Source organism: Mustelus asterias, chromosome 13 (genome assembly GCF_964213995.1).
Source record: "Mustelus asterias chromosome 13, sMusAst1.hap1.1, whole genome shotgun sequence".
Classification (NCBI taxonomy): Eukaryota; Metazoa; Chordata; class Chondrichthyes; order Carcharhiniformes; family Triakidae; genus Mustelus; species Mustelus asterias.
In genome coordinates this window covers 25,308,272-25,331,381 of record NC_135813.1, presented here as the reverse complement: position 1 = coordinate 25,331,381, position 23,110 = coordinate 25,308,272, and the positions used below count along the sequence as shown (strand labels likewise).

The 23,110-nt window shown below is 48.6% G+C and overlaps 1 protein-coding gene across 2 annotated transcripts in view; it reads right to left on the bottom strand.

The window, feature by feature from the left end:
- The window catches only part of LOC144502519 (prostaglandin G/H synthase 1-like), a 106,124-nt gene that overhangs the window by 34,344 nt on the left and 48,670 nt on the right, over positions 1 to 23,110 (bottom strand). The window contains exon 5 of one of the 2 annotated variants that reach the window (XM_078226573.1): positions 754 to 897. The exons of the other annotated variant lie outside the window; for it this stretch is intronic. Within the exon in view, the coding sequence (XP_078082699.1) occupies positions 754 to 897 (144 nt within the window). The remainder of the gene's footprint in view (positions 1 to 753; positions 898 to 23,110) is intronic. 2 annotated transcript variants of the gene reach the window in all.

Genomic DNA, 23,110 nt, shown 5'->3' with positions numbered 1-23,110 from the left:
TCTCTCCACTCACATTGTCTGTACCTTTAAGACTTGATTACCTGTAAAGACTTGCATTCCAACCATTATTTTGTAAATTGAGTTTGTGTCTTTACATGCCATGTTTGTGAACAGAACTCCCACTCACCTGAAGAAGGAGCAAGACTCCGAAAGCTAGTGCTGCCAAATAAACCTGTTGGACTTTAACCTGGTGTTGTGAGACTTCTTACTCTTCTTCACTCAGCCAGGGTAAATGAACACCCCCAGTCTGTCTATGGGCTCCCTTCAGTCACTCCTCACACCCTAACCCTTACTCTCACTTGGCTATCTCAGCCTATGCTAACACCAGGCACCAGGTTCCCTTCCCTCCTTCCCACAATCACCATGTTCCCCCAGTTGCTGCCATGCTCCTCAGACTCCAGCCCCCACCCAAGCCCCATGCCTGCCACACTCATCACCATCTTAAATGTCAACACTCCCACCTACGCTCCCCCTATCTGTGTCGTAGCAGGACAAACTCAACCACAACAGGCACCAGTGGGCACAGCCACCTGGAGTTGTGTTTCAAGCCACTCCACCGGCAAGGGGCCAGTACGACCGGAACTCGGAAAGTCGACGGTGCGAATTCCGCTGTCCAGATTTCGGGTGCACGCTGCCATTCCCACGGACGGAGGGTGCGGGCTCCTCCAGTTGGCCCCAAGGCAGTAATATCTATTTGGCAGAGTGAGGATTAAATGAGTGAAGAAGTGGTTGAACTTACATGACTGTTCTTACCTAGTGTTCCAGTGGGTGTCGGGCAGTCCTTTGGTACAGGTGGCAGGAGGCGAGTGAAATAACTAACATTGGCATATCCCTCCCAGGAAAGGTAGTTATAGTCAGAGTTATAGGTTGGGGGACTCGGAATCAAATTTGACCGTGCTGTGGAGAGAAGATACATTACTATTAGTTATCTTGGTAAGAGATAGTTAATATATCGAGTTGTAGTTCATCCATCATCCATTAATTTAGGTGCTAGCAAATCAACCATTTTGTATTTAGTTCACATTGAAATAAAAGAGCATTCCTGTTGTCCAAATGCACTAATTTCATTATTTTGTACACAATTTCTTTAACAGCAGCATTTTGTTGTCAGTGAGGAGTTTGCACGTTCTCCTCGTGTCTGCGTGGGTTTCCTCCGGGTGCTCCGGTTTCCTCCCACATTCCAAAGATGTGCGGGTTAGTTGACAGGCCATGCTAAATTGCCCCTTAGTGTCAGGGGGATCAGCAGGGTAAATGTCTGGGGTTACGGGAATGGGCCTGGGAGGGATTGTGGTCGGTACAGCCTCGATGGGCCGAATGGCCTCCTTCTGCACTGTAGGGATTCTATTCTATGATTCTATAATCCGGCTTACACAACGGTGGATCAGAATGGAACCCTGTGTGATAAGCCACGGGTATATCAACTGTCTGCATAGATGTAACACACTGCGGGTGGAATTTTGCACTCTGTGCACAGAGTGCTGACTGAGGCAAGACGGGAAAACCAGCTTGTAGCTCTCCAGCTGCACGGCCGAGTTTTCTCTCCAGAATCTCTGGTGCTCCGTGCGTAGAAATGTTTTTTGTTGGTTTTCATCATCGTGCTGGTGGGACTTGATAGAGTCGGCAATGCTGGCTCCACAGACATCGGAGGATCTACGTTCCCCCCCATTCACATCCCTCCCCTCAAGCACCGTGCAAAACTTCCCACACACCCTGGGCCAACCCCTCCTCCCCCCTCCCCACGGATAAGGGGAACCTCCCCAAACGCAGCTGGGCAGCCCCATCCCTCCACACACATAAGACGACACCCCCACTGGAGCTCCCCAGAGGGCCCAACCCGGCAATGCCACACTGTCAATGCACCACCCAGGCGTGTCCCTTCCCCCGGGGGCTACACTTCCCTGTGTGGCCCTTAGCGCGTTCCCCTCAACTGCTTCATGTTTTTAAATATGTGCTGTAAACCTCGCTGACATGACCTCTATGCAGCGGGGGAGGGGAGCGAAGCCTTTTAGTTGTATTTCAAATTCAATGATGAAAACATATACAATGAGGTTCCCGCAGTGGGAACCTCGTTACGTCCCCGGCGAGGGACAGAGGAAATCGGAAAATGAGATCTCGCCAGCAAGAATCTCCTTTTCCAATTCTCACGTGATTTTGTGCCCACACTGACATTGGCGCTCGTGGCAGTCACAAGCGCAAAATCGCCCCACATATTTTCCAGTTCCAAAGAAGAATTGGACTCAAAACATTGGCTGGATTTTCCAGTCCTGCCGGTTGCGGGAATCATTGCGAGCGGGATGGAAAATCTGACAGTCCCGTGGCACGTGGGACTGTAAAATGTCGCCCATTAACTCTGCTTCTCTCTCCACAGATGCTGCCATGCCTGCTGAGTTCTGTTTTTATTACTATTGCGGTGGGATTTAAATAACAAATGATCTCTCGAACTGTTTTCACTGTGCAATTGTCTGAACAATGACTGAAGCAGTCTTAAAATAACTGTCCATATTTGCATTGAAAAACTGCCACCCCACGCCTTATTCTATCAACTGGAATCTTTGTCGAGACTGAAAGCTTCGGTTAACAATATCCCTTTAACGAGAGCATTAACTGCACCGAGCCAGCTTATTGTAACTTGTCTACTATTGACCCTAAACCACATAAGACCATAAGACATAGGAGCGGAAGTAAGGCCATTCGGCCCATCGAGTCCACTCCACCATTCAATCATGGTTGATTTCAACTCCATTTACCCGCTCTCTCCCCATAGCCCTTAATTCCTCGAGAAATCAAGAATTTATCAATTTCTGTCTTGAAGACGCTCAACGTCTCGGCCTCCACAGCCCTCTGTGGCAATGAATTCCACAGACCCACCACTCTCTGGCTGAAGAAATTTCTCCTCATCTCTGTTCACATGCTAATCTTTTGACAGCAGGTGGAAGTTGTTTAGCAGAGGTATATGCCATTCGGCAGTTAATTCTTTCGGATGCACCACAGTAGGTTTTACTCAGCTCTGTACCTGTGATTTCAGGAAGAAATTGGTTATAGCTCTTGGGGCACAAGGGATCAAGGGATATGGGGGCAGAAGGGGGAATCAGGATATTGAATTCGATGATCAGCCGTGATCAAAATGAATGGTGGCGCAGGCTCGAAGGGCCGAATGGCCTCCTCCTGCTTCTAGTTCCTTTGTTTCTATTTTCTATGCTTCTATTTTTTATGTTTCTATGAATTTGGCTTTGTGGTTGCTTTTTGTCTTGGGGATAGGGGTGAAGCTAAGCCAACATCCACCTGCTCACCCCTCTGCATCCACCACCCAACTCTCCCCCTCAGAGAGCACGCAGAGGGTCTGACTTCATGCACTGGGCATCAATTGGAAATTGCTTGCCATCTTTGCAACCAAAGTGGCAAAGAGGCAATGGCCAACTGTTCAAATCGAGCTGCTTGGATGTGGCAGACTTGGGAGAACACTCTCTGGGAAGGGAATCAGTGTTGGCGCGTGGTAGGGAAGGGTGGAGTGGGAGGAAGGGAGAGGCAGGAAAGCCTGGGTAGGTGAGGCAAGGAATTTCCTTACTGTGCAGGGAGACACTCTTCTTCTCACTGCTGGGTTCTCACCAAGTAAGTCCTTGAGCTTGCTACATAGACATCAAAGCACCACCAGGCATAAGGGATTGGTTAACACGTTATTTGTAGGTTAATTTAAAAAAAGATTTATTTGTTCACAGGATATGGGCGTTGCTGACAAGGTTGGTATTTACTCCTCAACTCAAACTGCTCTTGAGAAAGTGGTGGTGAGACACCTTCTTGAAGCACTGCAGTCCATGTAGAACTTCAGTGTTGCTTGGAAGGCAGTTCCAGGATTGTGACCCGGGGGCAGTTATTTTGGGTCAGATCAATGCTCACAGTCTTACACTGTTGCAGATTTGCAGAGCATTCTGATGACATGTACAGATCTTTTAAAAAGATACCCCCCACCGTTATCTTTTTAAAGATGATTGGACCCAGGATGAGGGATGTGGTAAAAGTAGTTCTTTCTGCTGACTTGCATATTCTCTAGCCATGCCTCAGACGCTTTTTAATGCATTGTCCTATCTGCCTAAAAGCATGTCTTTCTTGCGAGCCTTTCCTGTCTGGTCTACGTCCATGTGTGAGTGATAACGTTGTTGTCAGATCGCAAAGGTTCTTTATCAAGAGACAATGCAGCACAGTGGCACAGAGCTGCCTTCACAGGCCAGGGGGCCAGGTTCGATTCCCGGCTTGGGTCACTGTCTGTGCAGAGTCTGCACATTCTCCCCGTGTCTGCGTGGGTTTCCTCCGGGTGCTCTGGTTTGCTCCCACAGTCCCAAAGATGTGCTGGTCAGGTGCATTGACCATGCTAAATTCTCCCTCAGTGTACCTGAACAGGCACCGGAGTGTGGCGACTAGGGGACTTTCACAATAACTCACTGCAGTGTTAACATAAGCCTACTTGTGACACTAATAAATAAAAAAATACATTGCAACTCGACAATGCACTGGACAATATCTTCCTCCAGTTTCCACCATAAACCTTTTGCCGAGGATGTTGGTGTGAAAACACAATTAAGGTTAATGTTTGTCGCTTGATGTTGGAGTGATTAGGCTGCACCACAGGTAGGTATTTTGATTATAGGTAATGGGTTTACTTTTGTGTAGTATCCATGCCCCTGAACCTTTTCAAGATCCTTTTCCCCCTCAGGTGGGTATCTCCAGTATGATGACCTGCTTGCCTTGACTCCCCAGAAGATGCCTATCCTGAAAAGGCCAAGAGGGTCTTACATGTTCATCAACAGGTTGATTAGTTTTTGCAGAATTTTTTTATTCATTGGTGGGACAGAGGCATCCGCTGGCTGACCAGCATTTTATTGCCCATCCCTAGTTGCCCTTGGGGGGCAATTGAGAGTCAACCACATTGCTGTGGCTCTGGAGTCACATGTAGGTCAGACCGGGTAAGGACGGCTGATTTCCTTCCCTAAAGGACAGTAGTGAACCAGATAGGCTTTTCCAACAATTGACAATGGTTTCATGGTCATTAATAGATTCTTAATTGCAGATTTTTTTTATTGAATTCAAATTCCACCATCTGCCGTGATGGGATTTGAACCCGGGTCTTCAGAACATTAGCTGAGTTTCTCATTAATAGTCTAGCGATAATACCACTAGGCCATTGCCTCCCTTATATAGAATTCCTCTAGCATGGAATCTTCCACTGCCACTTCTAGTAGTTGCTGATTTTTGAGTTGTGCAAAATGCATCAAGTCAATTTGTAGAACATCTTCAAGTTCAATGTCAGTCAGATCAACCTCTAGATCTGAGGATACATCTGGTGTCTTCAGTGGATTAGTCTATCTACTAAACAAATCTGATGCGACAATCACATTTGTACCTAATCTTGCAGTCATTGTCTTTGATCTCTGTGTGGGTATTCTTCTAATTGTGTCAATGGTTGGGGTTGTACATAAGACCTGTAAGCTTTGTCAATCTGCGATGATCACTTTGTACTTTTGTCTATCTTGGGGTACACTCTTCAATGCTGCAGCTTTTGAATTTGTCCAGATCTTTCTGAAATGCTTCCATTGGAGTGGATGCAATCACCAACTCAGTAACTGTCTCTGCCAACTCTGCTTCACAAAAATCACAGTCAGGACCCTTTTTCCACCGACAAAATGACCTGTGGATTTCTTTGGCTTTTGCAGAATGACACAAGTTCTAGCCAATGGATATGAAAATTTAATCTGACCCTGAATCGGTCTTCCAAAGTTGTCCCAGTCTTTTTTGGACCTTTATATTATTTTTCTTTACTCTGGATGAGTTTAGCCTATGCATTTCCAACTCTTAATGGCTTGCTTGCCTGATTCAGACATGCCCAGGTTAAGAAACAGTTCTGTACACCGTTGAAACATTTTGAACTCGGATAGTATTCCAATTTAAGTTTTGGAATTTTGTAGACAGTTTCACGATATTCCCCGAACATTCCTTCTGCTGTACTCACCGGGGCACATTCCACTACTGAGGTACCTGGGATGCGTATCACTGTTAACGCTTTTGTACACTCTTGTAAAACTCCTCCCACCAAGATGAGTTGTGGCAGAAATGCATCATGATGGTTTGCAAAACAAACAATGGTGTATTTGTTCCTTTTTTGCAGCAACTCCTGATTGTGCTTGCTGTTATCACAACCCTATTTGGTGTGTGATCTCCATGACAGTTTTTGGTTCTCCCTTGTCGGCGTTTGATTTGGTCCACACCCAAGGTACTCAGCCCTTTCTGACTCAGCATACCATAGCGCTGGTCCTATCATAGTGTTGCCTTACTTATACAACTGGCAGACTGTGCACTGCAATCCCCTACTGGATATCACACATCCAACATTGACTAAGAATCATAAAATCCCTACAGTGCAGAAGGAGGCCATTTGGCCCATCAAGCCCCGACAACAATCCCACCCAGACCTCATCTCCATGACCACGCCTATTTACCTCATTAATTCCCCTGACACTAAGGGGCAATTTAGCATGGCCAATCCACCTAACCTGCACATCTTTGGAGTGTGGGAGGAAAACAGAGCACCCGGAGTAAACCCACGCAGACATGGGGAGAATGTGCAAACTCCACACAGTCACCCGAGACCAGAATCGAAACCAGGACCCTGGTGCTGTGAAGCAGCAGTGCCAACCACTGTGCCACCGTGCCGCACATTTATAAACTTCAATGCTGTTGTCTCGGCTCTGGTACAACGTTCTGTTTTCAAGTCTTTGCACTGTAGTCAGCATTCTTTAAGAACTCTTTGACACTACGGATGGAATTTTCCCGTCCTGCCCGCCAAGGGAATGGTAGGGGGGGGGGGGGGGGGGGGGCAGACCCATGCAATGGTCCGTTGATCTCAGATGGAATTTTCTGGTCTTAGTGTGAGTGCTGCCAGAAACTCTTACCCCACATCCTCATTGTGGTCTAAACAGAACAGACTCTGATTGCTGCTGCTATGTCGAGAGTATTCTTGAAAAATTCACAACACTGCTACAAGGTAGCACATTTTTAAAAATGCCATCATGTCATGCGGCAGGGTGGCACAGTGGTTAGCATTGCTGCTTCACAGCTCCAGTGGACCTGGGTTCAATTCCCGGCTTGGGTCACTGTCAGTGTGGAGTTTGCATGTTCTTCTCGTGTCTGCGTGGGTTTCCTCCGGGTGCTCCAGTTTCCTCCCACACTCCAAAGATGTGCGAGTTAGGTGGATTGGCCATGCTAAATTGCCCCTTAGTGTCCCGCGATGTGTAGGTTAGAGGAATTAGTCGGGTAAATGTGTGGGGTTACGGGAATAGGGCCTGGGTGGGACTGTTGCCGGTGCAGACTCGATGGGCCGAATGGTCTCCTTCTGCACTGTAGGGAGTCTATGATTTCTGCTTCTATGATTTCTAATAAAATATGTCCTTGAATTTATTTGCTACGTAAACATCAAGGCATCAACCATGCATAAGAGGTTAGTTATCCCTAATTACCAATTTTAATATTGTTCACATTCTTCATAGGTTCAATGTCAGAACTGTTGTGTGCTCAATGCAAACACAGAGTGAGACTAAGGTGGGAATTTACAGCCCCATCGCGGAGGGATTCGCTGTGGGAGAATCAATGGCCCAGCCAAAGGTCCAATGACTGGACGATTGTGGTGGCGGGTGGGGTCGGAAAATCCCGCCCCAAGACTGAATCAGATGATTAATTCCCTTCTGGCCGGTGTCCTCCGCAACCCCGCACCCTCCTCCACTTCCTCACCCATCAGCACTTTGAAAATGGTCCCGGAGGTATCGGGATCCAAAGACAATCTCCAGGCTCACGATTTTCAAATCACGCCAGTATTGGACCCCGGACCCCGCTAGCATTTCTAAATTCGGTCCACCTGCCTTCTGAATAAGACTTTCAATTAAGGTCCTGTGTGTCTGTTTTGGGTGGTTCTCTTTGTTCTATTGAGGAGATGCTGGAGAGAGCAGTGTCCAGGCTAATCTTCCCCTCATGACAAACACCACCAAAAACAGATACACTGGTTATTCCTCTGATTGCAAATTGGCCACAGTGCTTAAGCTAACTGAGTAACTGCAGCTGCAATCCACAGGTAATCCATTGGCTGTAAAGCACTTTGGGAAATCCAGAGGAGGGGACAAACATGGTATCATAGAATCATAGAATCCCCACAGTGCAGAATCCCTACAGTGCAGTGTATGGTTGATGCCTTGATGTTTACGTAGCAAATAAATTCAAGGACTTATTTTATTAGAAATCATAGAAGCGGAAATCATAGAATCCCTACAGTGCAGAAGGAGGCCATTCGGCCCATCGTGTCTGCATCGACCCCAGTCCCGCCCAGGCCCTATCCCCGTAACCCCACATATTTACCCTGCTAATCTCCCTGACACTAGGGTCAATTTAGCGTGGCCAATCAACCTGGCCCACACATCTGGGCTGTGGGAGGAAACCCGCGCAGGCACGGGGAGAATGTGCAGACTCCGCACAGACAGTAACCTGAGGCCGGATTTGAACCCAGGTCCCTGGCACTCTGAGGCAGCAGTGCCAACCACTGTGTCACTGTGCTGCCTCATATCAATGCATCTTTCTAACACAGGAGGTAGCTACACCTATAAGTCCAATTCTGAATCCTTAGTGGGGATGGGTATTTTTTGATGTCACAGCAGATTTCTGTATGATAGTGGATGACACCAATTCCATTAACAGCTCCACACAATTTTTCTTACAACAGTTTCCACCGATTGCTTTGTGATTGGCCCAACGTAGCAACATCTAAGTAGTAACCAGACTCAACTAATAATGGGGGGGTGAATGCAAAATTACTCCTTCTGATCAGTAACTGTGCAGATTTAGTTTGAGGTGATCTGCCACATTGGCCTCTGCTCATTTCTTACTTTCTGCTCAACAGTGTGAGGGAAATGGAAGTCAAACACTCTGTTATTTTTGGCAAGGAGGGTGTGTTTCATAAGGGTCTACTCCTAAATTCTCGAACAATGTTTACTGGGAGCATTTTTTGAATTCCTACATCCGCTCTGCCACTTCCACCTCCAGCATTGGGAACCATGCCAACGGCTGGCCAGTGTACAGTCGATTATTTCTTCAATCTCTCTGCCCAAGTGCTGCAGGAGCAGACTGCACTAGTTATAAAAGAGAGTTGGTGATCGGGAGGCGTGACATCTGCAAGTTTGGGCTGATGCCCCGCATTTATTGAATCTTGTCTCGGTCTGTGACACTCTTGCCTCTGCGAGTAGCAAATGCAATCAGGAATAATGAATATTGGGTTGGGGAGTAACTCTCCTGCGTCAGTTCCTCCGATCTTAATTAAGCAGCAGAGTTTGTGAGACAGTCCCAAAGCGAGTAGGCAGGATGGTAAGGAACCAAAAGAGAAAATGCTGGAAAATCTCAGCAGGTCTGGCAACATCTGTAAGGAGAGAAAAGAGCTGACGTTTCGAGTCCAGATGACCCTTTGTCAAAGCCCTTTGGTAAGGAACCAAGCTGATTGGCTTGCGGGTATAATTTATGAACATGAGAATTAGCAGCAGAAGTAAACCACACGGCCCCTTGAGACTGCTCCGACATTCAATAAGATTGCGGCTGATCTGATTGTAACTTCAACCCCACATTCCTGTCTACCCTCATAACCTTTCACCCCCCTTGGTAATCAACAAAATATCTAGCTCTGCCTTGAGAATATCTAAAGATTCTGCTTCCATTGACTTTTAAGGAAGAGAGTTCCAGAGACTCATGATCCTCAGAGAAAACATTTCTCCTCACCTCTGTCTTAACTGTGTGACCCCTTACTTTTAAACAGTGCCCCCGAGTTCTAGATTCTCCCACCAAAGGAAACATCCTCTCCACATCCACCCTATGTGGATTCAATGACTTGAATTCAGAATCACCCCTCCGCTGCGCTACTGTGCCACCGTATCTTTGTCTTTGGATAGAGAGTTATTGTGTAACAACTCACACCAAGATACTTGAGCACAGTGAAGCTGGGAACTGAGATTCAGGTTCAAACTAAGAGACAAAATATTGCGGTGAGGAATATTAGAATATTAGAACTGTAACAACAGCTGGGCGGTAGGTGAAAGAATTATTATGTCAGGAATAAAATATTCAAGAATTTTCATCCTCAAGCTGAGAGGTTGTGAGAACGGTCATGTTTAATAACAATGGGTGGCACGATGGCACAGTGGTTAGCACTGCTGCCTCACAGCGCCAGGGACCCGGGTTCAATTCCAGCCTCGGGTCACTGTCTGTGTGGAGTTTGCACATTCTCCGTGTCTGCGTGGGTTCCCTCCGGATGCTCCGGTTTCCTCCGGAAGACATGTTAGTTAGGTACATTGCCCATGCTAAATTCTCCCTCAGTGTACCCGAACAGGCGCCGAAGTGTGGCGACTAGGGGATTTTCACAGTAACTTCATTGCAGTGTTAATGTAAGCGTACTTGTGACACCAATAAATAAACTTCACAAGGAAAAAACTCATGCTGGTTTTTCACAATTGTATCTTGCCACCTCAGCTTTAGGTACTGATTTCTGTACATGCTTGGGATGTATTTTGTGTTGAAGTAACTCTGTAATTTCTGTATTAGTTTAAGGCTGTGTGCCACCTTGTAGTCTTTCAATCAACTTTGTCCGAATCACTAGCAACCATCATAAAAACATACACCAGTAAGCAGTTCTGGCTGGCTGTAGAGATTTGCATTCTAATTAGTATTCTGTAACTTGATTTCTGTGTCTCTGTGCACTGTTGGAGAACAGATTTTCACTCCATCTGACGAAGGGGCAGCGCTCCGAAAGCTTATGGTATTTGCTACCAAATAAACCTGTTGGACTTTAACCTGGTGTTGTGAGACTTCTTACTGTGTTTACTAAGTATTGCATTTTTGTACTTATCGGCTGGAATTTTACCGGGAATCGGAGCGGGCGACGAGCGGACCATGGGAAGGTCCGTTGACCACGAGCGGGTGTTCATGGTTTTGGGATGAGCGAGGCCATAAAATCCCACCCTTCATGATTAACATAATAACTGCTGTGAAGCTGGTGACAATGTATCTGTACTCCATGAGCTTGGAAGTGAAAGTCCCTTTTACATCAGTTCTGCCAATTCAGTCTAACAATTCAAACTGATCTGAGTCTTACAGTGAAGTTAAAGAGTAGCCCAGATCTTGCAACAAGGTTCTTGGTTTAAGTCCCGCGCCAACACTTGAGCACAAAAGTCAAGGCTGACACTGCACTGCAGTGCTGCACTGTTACAGCTTCCATCTTTAAGATGAAATGTTCAACCACGTCTGCATGCAGTGGGTGTAAAAGATCCCGCGGCAATCTTGAAGAAAGGTGGGGGGTTATCTCCAGTGTCCTGGCCAATATTCATCCCTCAATCAACATTACTAAAACAGATTATTTAAAGTTAATTTATTAGTGTCACAGGTAGGCTTACATTAACACTGCAATGAAGCTACTGTGAAAATCCCCGAGTCACCACACTCCGGCGCCTGTTCGAGTACACTGAGGGGGAATTTAGCACGGCCAATGCAGCTAACCAGCACATCTTTGGACTGTGGGAGGAAACCGGAGCACCCGGAGGAAACCCATGGAGACATGGGGAGAATGTGCAAACTCCACACAGACAGTGACCCAAGCGGGAATCGAACCTGGATCCCTGGTGCTGTGAGGCAGCAATGCTAACCACTGTGCCACTGTGCCGCCCATTGCCACCGTGTCGTCCATTCTTATTTGTCCATTATCACAGTGCTGCTTGTGGGAAATTGCTACATGCAGATTGGTTGCTGCTTTTCCTGCATTCATAGAATCCCTACAGTGCAGAAGGAGGCCATTCGGCCCATCGAGTCTGTACCGGCTAGAATCCCACCCAGGCCCTATCCTCATAACCCCAAGCATTTACCCTAGCTAGTCCCCGTGACACTAAGTGGCAATTTAGCACAGCCAATCCACCTAACTCTCGCATCTTTGGACTGTGGAAGGAAACCGAAGCACCCGGAGGAAACCCACGCAGGCAGGGGGAGAACTTGCAAACTCCACACAGACAGTGACCCAACCAGAGAATCGAACCCGGGTCCCTGGCGCTGTGAGGCAGCAGTGCTAATTACTGTGCCATCGTGCCTCCCATTCTAACAGCGATTAAATATCTCATTGGCTGTAAAGCGCTTTGGAATGTCTGGTGGTCATGAAATTTTCCAATTCTTCTCCCATACCTAATGAGGCGCAAAGGCAGACTTTTGTCCGTTTCCATAGCTAGTAATTCCTGGAACAGGTCGCTGGTCTGTCGCCAAGGGCTTATAGCTTACGGGGGCACCCTCCACATCAAGCGTGGCGGACCACGAGTCTCTCCTGCTCCTACTACCAGTTATTAGTGAGGATTTGCAGGTTGACACTCAACTTGTTTGTCCGCGTTAGGAACGCACCTTCCTTGGCCATCAAGTCCTGGAGTGGGACTCAAACCTGGAGCTTCTGGCTCAGAGGTAGAGATACTACAACTGCGCCACGAGACCTCCAGCGGTCCGGTAAAGCACGATATAAATGCAAGTCTTCATTCCTTAAATGAAATCCCAATTGTTTAAGGTACTGTTCTAACCAAATCCTCGCATGTTTTTGTATCATCGAACGTTGTGAATCAGTAGTTTTTCATCATTTGTGTCCCTCGCGGTGATTGATGCCTCATTAAATCTAATCTGATTCAATCGAGTTTATTTCTTATCAGCATTGACAGATCAGTATCACTTGGTGCAAACAGATTGAGGATCAACCTCGAAGTTCTTCCCCAAGGCGAGTGGTAAGACGAGGGGGAGATTCTTGGGCAGCCATATGATGGAAAAAAACCTCTAACATCACTATCCCTAGCTCCAGAGTACAACGTGCAGATAAAAGCACATGATGCCATTGCAACTGGAACTTTCCTTGTGAATCAGAGCACGCCGCATTGACATTCATTGGGGTTTATTTCAACTGATCCAGCATCATTTACGTTTTACTATTTCAGACAGTGCACACAATTGCACCATTTTACCACAATCTCATCCACCAGCATTTCTCAATTGCAGAACCATCTCCATGTGCCCTGTGTGTTCCTTCCAATCACTTAACTCACGCCAGGCGAAACTGGTTTTAACAAGTCAGAGACTAAGTCTGTTCGGATTTTATTCTTTGGAGTTTAGAAGGAAGGGGATGTCACAGAAACATAAAGAATTCTAACAGGGTTAGACAGGGAGATATTCAGAAAGAGTGTTCCCGATGGTGGGGGAGTCCAGAACTGGGGGTCATTGTTTGAGGATAAGTTGTAAACCTTTTAAAACTGAGGTGATGAGAAATTTCTTCACTCACAGAGTGATGAATGTGTGGAATTCACTACCACAGAATGTAGTTGAGGCCAAAACGTTGTGTGATTTCAAGAAGAAATTAGATACAGCTCTTGGGGATCAAGGGATATGGAGGGAAGGGGAGATCAGGATATTGGATTCAATGATCAGCCATGATCAAAATGAATGGCGGAGCAAGCTTGAAGGGCCGAATAGCCTACTCCTGCTTCTAGCTTCTATGTTTCTGTATAAATTATACACAATTAAAGCTATGGCTCATTCAAATTCATTAACCAAAATTACACCGTTGGGTGTAGGCTTGGCTGAGAGGTTGGTCAGTGCCAAAAGAGCACCCAGCTATGTTAGGATTCGTGTTTTCAGGACCAGTCCCATGAATGTACTGTGGGTGGGCTCCTGGACAGAAGATGCTTGACTCTAGAAGCTCATTCATTGTAGGCGGGACGTCTGATGCTGCAGCTACATTTAAAGATCCCAGCATTCTGAAGGGATGGGCATGGCAATTTTGCATTTTCTAAAATATGAAAGGAAATTTGGCCAAAAGCATGCAAGGAATATGGGAAAAGAAGGAATGGCTCACTTCTGTAATGTTCCTTTGCCCTGTCTTCAGGGTTTTACTCATACTCAAAATGAATATCAGTCCCCTCCCATATGTAAAAGCTGCTTAGAAGTACCCTAGCGATCCTGGTTCCTCTTCTAGTTCTCTAAGTAACCTACAGGAGGGACACTCTGGCAGAATATACCGTCGCTCACTCTATCTCTCCAACACACCATTTTTATTTTATTGATTTGTGGGACATGGGCATTGCTGGCTGGCCAGCATTTATTGCCCATCCCTAGCTGCCCTTGAGAAGGTGGTGGTTGTTAGGAATGGGTTAACAGACCTTCCAATTAAGTCCGAATTTGATGTCAATTATTCAATAGAAGCCACTGGTATATAAAGGGGCCACAGGTGGCACTAGGTGTTGATGGAGAATTGTATGTGGAGTTGGATCAAAGAACTAAAGGTAGTTTATGAAGAAGCAGAACTTGTGTCTCCTTTACTGAACTGCAACCTGGAGGCTCAAACAGTGGTGAGCTGCCTTCTTGAAACACTGCAGTCCACGTGCTGTGGGTTGACCCACAATGCCGTTAGGGAGGGAATTCCAGGATGTTGATTCAGATACGCCCACTGTGGGATTTAGCGAGCAGGTTATAGGGGAGTGCATTGGGTGAGGTACATTGTACGTGAATAGGAATTGGCGGTGATGGCAGGTGAGGAGCATAAACTAATCAACTCTGTCCCACCCTGAGCCATGAGTCCAAGGATGGGGAGCTCTGCAGACCTGTGGTTGAAAGATGTCTGCTTTCTGAGTGTTTGTTCAAGCATTGAGAAGCAGATGTTCTCCAGGAACTCACCAGCAATGTGTACTGAGCCTCATGTGATAATGTTTCAATTTCCCCATATTGGGGTATTAAAAGCAGCTATTGTATAAAGACTCAAAACTGATACCGTAGAGGCTCGGAGTTTCAGAGTGGAACAGGTTCTCTCTCCTTGGGCTTTTGAAAGGCTTGGGGTTAGATTGGAGAAGAGCATCTTTTTACCAAGTGATTTTACAGCTACGCTTGGCAGCAAGGACATGCATGGATGGAATTTTCCCACCCCACCCGGGACACAGACCATGCAAAGGTCCGCTGACCTCAGGTGGGGATTTTCCAGCTTTGGGGCGAGGGTGGCCGGAAAATCCCACCCATGGTTTCAATGAGTGCAATGACGGTACTCTTCCTCAGAATAGTCACCGTCTGGCCAAGGGCACACAGGAACAAGCCACCTGCACATGTGCAGAAATGGAGTGTGGCAACGGTTGTAGAAGGTAATTAGGACAAGTGCAGCACTGAACTGCATGTGCACATAATCTTGGAACTGATCTCAGCACCAGCTTTATGGTGAGGGAGAGAAAACAAGATGAGTCACAGCAAAGTCAGAGCTAAGCACAGCAATGTAGGTCACTTATGAGATAGCAAAATCAACCCAGATCTAAAACTGCCCTCAGCATCACTGAACAGGGGAGGAGGGAAACTCTGCCTGATCACCACAAGGGAGGCTCGCCTTAGAAAGTAAAGAGAAGTTAAAGTTAAAGTTTATTTATTACTCACAAGTAGGCTTACATTCACACTGCAATGAAGTTACAGTGAAAATCGCCACATTAACCACACTCCAGCGCCTGTTCAGATACACTGAAGGAGAATTTAGCAGAGCCAATGCACTCAACCAGCACATCCTTTTGGATTGTGGGAGGAAACTGGAGCACCCGGAGGAAACCCACACAAACACGGGGAGAATGTGCAAACTCCACACACACACAGTGACCCAAGCTGGGAATTGAACCCGGGTCCCTGGCGCTGTGAGGCAGCAGTGCTAACCACTGTGCCACCTGTGAAAATCCCCTAGACGCCACGCTCCAGTGCCACAGGGAGGTCGGGATTGGCTGCACTGATTGGACTGCTGAATAACCCCTGTTCACACAGCTTCACACAAAGAGAGGCCATTCGGCTAAAGTCCTGAGGCACATTTGAGGCCTGTGGAATCGAGCACAAACCTCAGTCACTGTCTACAGGAAGTCAGTGATTCAGGTTAATGACCTTTCTGCAAACCAGAAGAAGTTAACGATTTTTAAAAATATTTGAGAAAGTACAGAGGCAGGAAAAGGAAGCGGGGAGGGTTGGGGAAAGGAGGAAAGGTAAAGATCTCTGAGAGGGTGAAGAGCAGTATGATGTGCAGGTTCAAAGAGAATGGGGATGGGACAAATTCAACAGTGAAAGATAGGTCTAGCAGAAGCATTGCCAGCGCCTGTTAATGCTTCCATTCCAGTGTTTTCTGTATTATTTCAGACTTCCAGCAGGTACAGCAGTTTGTACATGTTTTGGGTGCTACAAATAATTAGCTGGAGGTCTTGTGATTCAGTGGGTAGTGTCCCTGCCTCTGAACCAGAAGCTCCGGTTTGAGTCCCACTCCACGACTTGATGGCCAAGGAAGTGTGTTTGTAATGCGGTCAAACAGGTTGAGTGTATCAACTTGCAAAATCCTTCCAAACACCCCCGTGGCTGGCGGTAAAAGCGTAGAGACTCCTGGTCAGCCACGCTTGATGTGGAATAGCGTCCCCTCAAACTTAAATCTCTGGCGACAGACCAGCGGCTTGTTCCAGGAATTACTAGCTACTGAAACAGACTAAAGTTTGCCTTAGGAGATGAAAGTCTGCCTTAGTGCACCATTAGGAGTGGGGAGAGAACTGGAATTGAGAAGAATTATCCGCCAGACCACAAAACGGCCAAGGGGCCTGACCAAAGCTCTCAACAAAATGCAGTCATCACCAAATTCCAATGATTACTGATAGGAGACGACTCAGAATCGAGTGCATCTTCAGTCCAACACAAGGATATATCGATAACTCCCACTTACTGTCTCGGTCAATTTAAGTTTCTATTTGGTCTCCAGGAGTAATCCACTGACTGGGGGTGGGGTGGGGGGTGGTGCTGGTGGTGGTGGGGTGGGGGGGGGGGGGGGGGGGGGGGGGGGGGAAGGTGGGGTTGGGGGTTGGGATGGTGAAAACAGGAGAACATGGAATGTTCCTGGGATGCCTGTTGAAGTTGGCTGTGGCAAAGGGCCTCTTCTGTGTATGTACTTTACCACATCCACTAACCTCCCCACCCACAACCACCCTCACTGGCCTCCCACACACACAACCACCCTCACTAACCTCCCCCACCCACAACAACCCCCACTAACCTCCCCCACACACAACCACCCCCACTAACCCCCCCCACACACAACCACCCCCACTAACCTCCCCCACCCACAGCCACCCCCACTAACCTCCCCCTACCCACAACCAACCCCACTAACCTCCCCCACACACAACCACCCCCACTAACCTCCCCTACCCACAACCAACCACCCCCACTAACCTTCCCCCACCCACAACCACCCCCACTAACCTCCCCCCCACCCACAACCACCCCCACTAGCCTCCCCCTACCCACAACCAACGCCACTAACCCCCCCCACCCACAACCACCCTCACTAACCTTCCCCACCCACAACCACCCCCACTAACCTCCCCCTACCCACAACCAACCCCACTAACCCCCCCCCCACCCACAACCACCCCCACTAACCTCCCCTACCCACAACCACCCCCACTAACCTCCCCCACCCACAACCACCCTCACTAACCTTCCCCACCCACAACCACCCTCACTAACCTTCCCCCACCCACAACCACCCCCACTAACCTCCCCCCCACCCACAACCACCCCCACTAACCTCCCCCCCCACCCACAACCACCCCCACTAACCTTCCCCCACCCACAACCACCCCCACTAACCCCCCCACCCACAACCACCCCCACTAACCCCCCCAACCCACAACCACCCTCACTAACCTCCCCCACCCACAACCACCCCTCCCCTGCATCTCAACCGTGCAAAGAACACACACTTAAGAAAGACCCCAAAGTCCATTCACTCAGGCACTCCGACATCCTTTGCAAAGATTTGTTGTTATTTAAATGCCCCTGTGCAGCAACCACGGCGACGCTGGGTGTCACAGAGGTTATCGCAGCGTCGATAATGACAGGCAAAGCATCAAGTGACAAATTACAGATATCTGCACGCAATTAGAATATGTCCAATTGGGCAGGAGTATTACACACCCAGTGCCGCTTCCAACAAAACCTTCCTGCTGTGACAGGAAGCTGGCAGAGTCGCTTCCAGAATCTTCTGCTTCTGCAACTTAGCTGAGGATTGATTCACCTTAACATTTACTTCCATAAAGAGCCCTGTCAGGATGCGGGCAGTAAACACCGTGTCAGACTGGGACTGGCTGCTACATTTTCAAACTGTCTGGGGTCAATTTAAGATTTTAGCCGATCTCTCAGTGGATGAATAATCCACTGACTGGCGAGGGGTGTGTGGGGAGGGGGAGGGGGGGAGGGGGAGGGGGGGGAGGCAGGGGGGTGTGGGGGGGGAACGCGGAAGAACAGGGAATGTTCCTGAGAGCATGTCAAAGTTGGGTGTGGCAAAGGGCCTCTGTGTGTGTGTGAGCTCCACTGCCCCCAATCCCCCTACCCCCACACACAACCCTCCCACCCCCACACACACAACCCCCCCACCCCACCCCCACACACAACCCTCCCACCCCCACACACACAACCCCCCCCACCCCACCCCCACACACAACCCCCCCACCCCACCCCCACACACAACCCTCCCACCCCCACCCCCACACACACAACCCCCCCCACCCCACCCCCACACACAACCCTCCCACCCCAACCCCACACACAACCCCCCCACCCCACCCCCACACACAACTCCCCCACCCCACCCCCACACACAACCCCCCCACCCCACCCCCACACACAACCCCCCCACCCCACCCCATACACAACCCCCCCCATACACAACCCCCCCACCCCACCCCCACACACAACCCCCCCACCCCCCTATACACAACCCCCCCGACCCCACCCCCACACACAACCCTCCCACCCCCACCACACACACAACTCCCCCACCCCAACCCCACACACAACCCCCCCACCCCACCCCATACACAACCCCGCCCAGCCCATACACAATCCCCCCACCCCACCCCCACACACAACCCCCCCACCCCACCCCCACACATAACCCCCCCACCCCACCCCCACACACAACCCCCCCACCCCAACCCCACACACAATCCCCCCCACCCCACCCCCACACACAACCCCCCCATCCCACCCCCACACACAACCCCCCAGCCCACCCCATAGACAACCCCCCCACCCCACACTCAACCCCCCCACCCCCACCCCATACACAACCCCCCACCCCCACCCCATACACAACCCCCCCACCCCACCGCCACACACAACCCCACACCCCACCCACACACAACCCCCCCATCCCCACCCCCACACACAACCCCCCCACCCCAACCCCACACACAACCCCCCCCACCCCACCCCCACACACAACCCCCCCACCCCAACCCCACACACAATCCCCCCCACCCCACCCCCACACACAACCCCCCCATCCCACCCCCACACACAACCCCCCAGCCCACCCCATAGACAACCCCCCCACCCCACACTCAACCCCCCCACCCCCACCCCATACACAACCCCCCACCCCCACCCCATACACAACCCCCCCACCCCACCGCCACACACAACCCCACACCCCACCCACACACAACCCCCCCATCCCCACCCCCACACACAACCCCCCCACCCCAACCCCACACACAACCCCCCCCACCCCAACCCCACACACAATCCCCCCCACCCCAACCCCACACACAACCACCCCCTCCCCTCCAGCCCAACCCCACAAAGGACACGACCTCTTCAAAAAAGCACCACAGTGGATTATTTATAGAGACAGAGAGCAACTAAAAACTTACATTTGCAAAGGCTGAGTGTGATACCTTGCCTTTTGGATTATGCTGCATTTGTTGAAGGTTTAAAAAAAGCATCATGTTTTAGGTGTGAGGCGAAAGTTGGGGTTTGTGGCTGATTCTTAACTGAAAATCTGACAGGTGGGATTGGTGCAGGTCAAAGGAACAGGGTATGGGCTCGCTGAACTGTTGCTGCTGCTTCCTTTGGTTCACTTGCATATCTCCGCCTATCCATAGAATATTCCCCATCTGGGGAGGGAGGCTTTGGCAGTTTATTCCAGCAGAAGGCCTGCTGGGGATTGTGGCAGTGCAGAGATGTGAAATCATGGGTGATTTCCTATTCAGATATTATGCTTTCATGATGCATAGTCTCAGAGTGAGACTTCTTCAATGGTGGCTTCTGGCGGATCCTGCTGTACTGGTGTTGGTTACGGAACATGTCTGTGAGGGAAGTTGTCACAGTCTTCTGTACATTAACAGCAAGACTTTATTAACTACTTGTAACAATACACATATATACACTTCGGGAGACAGGCATGGAGCCATCTCCAACTCTAGGTCTTAACATCTCTCTGGCCAACATCATACCAATGCTAGGTCTGGGTCATGTGCCTACTCACGTCACTGTGTGGGCGCTACTGTACTCAGTCCCAGGTTAACCCTGTATATACCAGATCCTTATACTATTTGGGTGACACGGTGGCACAGTGGTTAGCGCTGATGCCTCACGGCATCAGGGACACGGGTTCGATTCCCGGCTTGGGTCACTGTCTGTGTGCAGTTTGCTCATTCTCCCTGTGTCTGCGTGGGTTTCCTCCGGGTGCTCCGGTGATGTGAGAAGGCACATGACCTTTTCACAGTAACTTCATTGCAGTGTTAATGTAAGCCTACTTCAGATATTCATGGCAGCATGGTGGCACAATGGTTAGCACGGTGGCACAGTGGAAAGGGTGGCATGGTGGCACAGTGTTGGGCACTGCTGCCTCACAGCGCCAGGGACCTGGGTTCATTTCCTGGTTTGGGTCACTACCCCGTGTCTGCGTGGGCTTCCTCCAAGTGCTCCGGTTTCCTCTCACAGTCTGAAAGACGTGCTGGTTAGGTGCATTGTCCATGCTAAATTTTCCCTCAGTGTACCCGAATAGGTGCCAGAGAGTGGTGACTGGGAGATTTTCACAGTAACTTCATTGGAGTGTTAATGTAAGCCTACTTGTGATATTACTAAATAAACTTTACAGATCCCTCTCCATACTTCTCTCTGGTCACAAAAATATCCGTTCAGCCTCCTATCCCTTCGTCGATTATGGGCCCACGTTACCACCGTCCCTTTGATCCCATGTGCTTCTGTTTTCCAAATAAATCTCTTACGCTATACTTCATCAAATGTCTTTTGAAAGTCTATACATACAACATTTACACAGTGCCTTCATCAACTCTTTCTGTAACTTCATCAATTTAGCTATGCTGTACATCCCTTATTAATCTATGCTTCCCCATGTGAGAATTCAGTTTAACTTTGAATGGTTTCTATGGTTTTACCACACTGGTAGTTAAACATTCATTAAGTATTTTAAAACAGCAACGCTAAAGGATGCCCAATTGCAGCCTCGGCTGAACTTGTTATCTGCTGACAAAGCTGACTCATTTCCAAATCTCACTTAGATACTACCCGGCTGCACTTAGCCTAAGCAGAAATGTAATACGAGAGGACAAGATACCATTCAGTCATTGAGTCGGCGCACACACAACTTTTTTCCAACCTTCCCTGGCCACAACTTTAATTTCATAGCAAATGTGGGAAACGTTGTTTAATGACATACCACCAAACCCTCTTCAGATATTCGGGGCGGCATGGTGGCGCAGTGGTTAGCACTGCTGTCTCACAGCACCAGGGACCTGGGTTCAATTCCCGGTTTGGGTCACTGTCTGTGTGGAGTTTGCACATTCTCCCTGTGTCTGCATGGGTTTCCTCCGGGTGCTGCGGCTTCCTCCCACAGTCTGAAAGACGTGCTAGTTAGGTGCACTGGCCATGCTAAATACTCCCTCAGTGTACCCGAACAGGGGCCGGAGTGTGACGACTAGGGGGTTTTCACAATAACTTAGTTGCAGTGTTAATGTAAACCTACTTGTGACTAATAAATAAATTAAACTTAAACATGACAGCCAAATTGTGTGAAGCAAACTCTCACAAATAGTGATAGGATAGTAACCACATGATGTTTATTCCCATGAGCTGTTATATGAGAGATACATATTGGTCAGAACACCCGCCCGGCCATGCTAAGTTTCAGATAAATCTCTTGAAATTGTGCAATGGTTTTTATGCATTCACTTGAGCAGACGTAAGTAAAAGAAGGCATCTCCGATGGTGCGCCACAACCTCAGTGCTTCTCTGGAGTGTCAACGTATAATTTTACACTCAAGGCCTGCAGTAGGACTTGAACTTGGAACCAGTGTGATCAACTCTGGGTTAAATAAATAAGAGACATCTCAGCGTGGAGGGGTGTTGGAGAGGTAGTATTAGGCATTAATTTGAACTGTATGATATACTAATGAGACATATAACATGAAGTGATGGGGTTCCAGGGATAGGTGGGATTACAGGAATAGGCGGGATTGTTGTTGGTGCAGGCTCAATGGGCTGAATGGCCTCCATCTGCACTGTAGGGATTCTCTGATGCAACATCGCATGATATGGGAAATAAATGTTGGACTAGCCAGTGGTGCCCACATCCCATGAATAAATAAAAAACATTTGGGCTGGAAATCTACTGCTCTGTCCGCCATGGGAATCGGAGCGGGCGAGGGGCAGAACATGGAAAGGTCCATTGACCTCGGGCAGGATTTTATGGTTTCAGGATGAATGCGGCCAGAAAATCCTGCCCTTGGAGTGCTGATATCTTAGTAAAGGACAACAAGAGACAGTTTAATTAGACAACTGCACTGGCTTTGGATCCTTCTGATGCTGCACTGCGGTTGGAGAAAAACTCTCTTCAACCATCATACGTCAAACTACTTGAGCCAGGACGTATGGAACTCAGGGTGATAGGACAACTGGGTGCAACCCTGCAATGTAGAGAGAGAAAAATCACTGAAACATTCAATGTGATACTGAAACAGGCCTGTTCATTCCCAAGCAGGAAAGCCTGAATCAGCTTGCATCGGATTTGCGGAGCAGAGGAACTGGAGAGACGGGGTTAGTCTAAAAATGTCACGGCTGAATGTCCACAGCTGTTCACTGCACCTGGAAAGTTGAAGACACCATTGCACATCACGCTACATCCTCAAGTGAAGCCAACGTATCTGTTAACACCTATTGTTCCATCGAC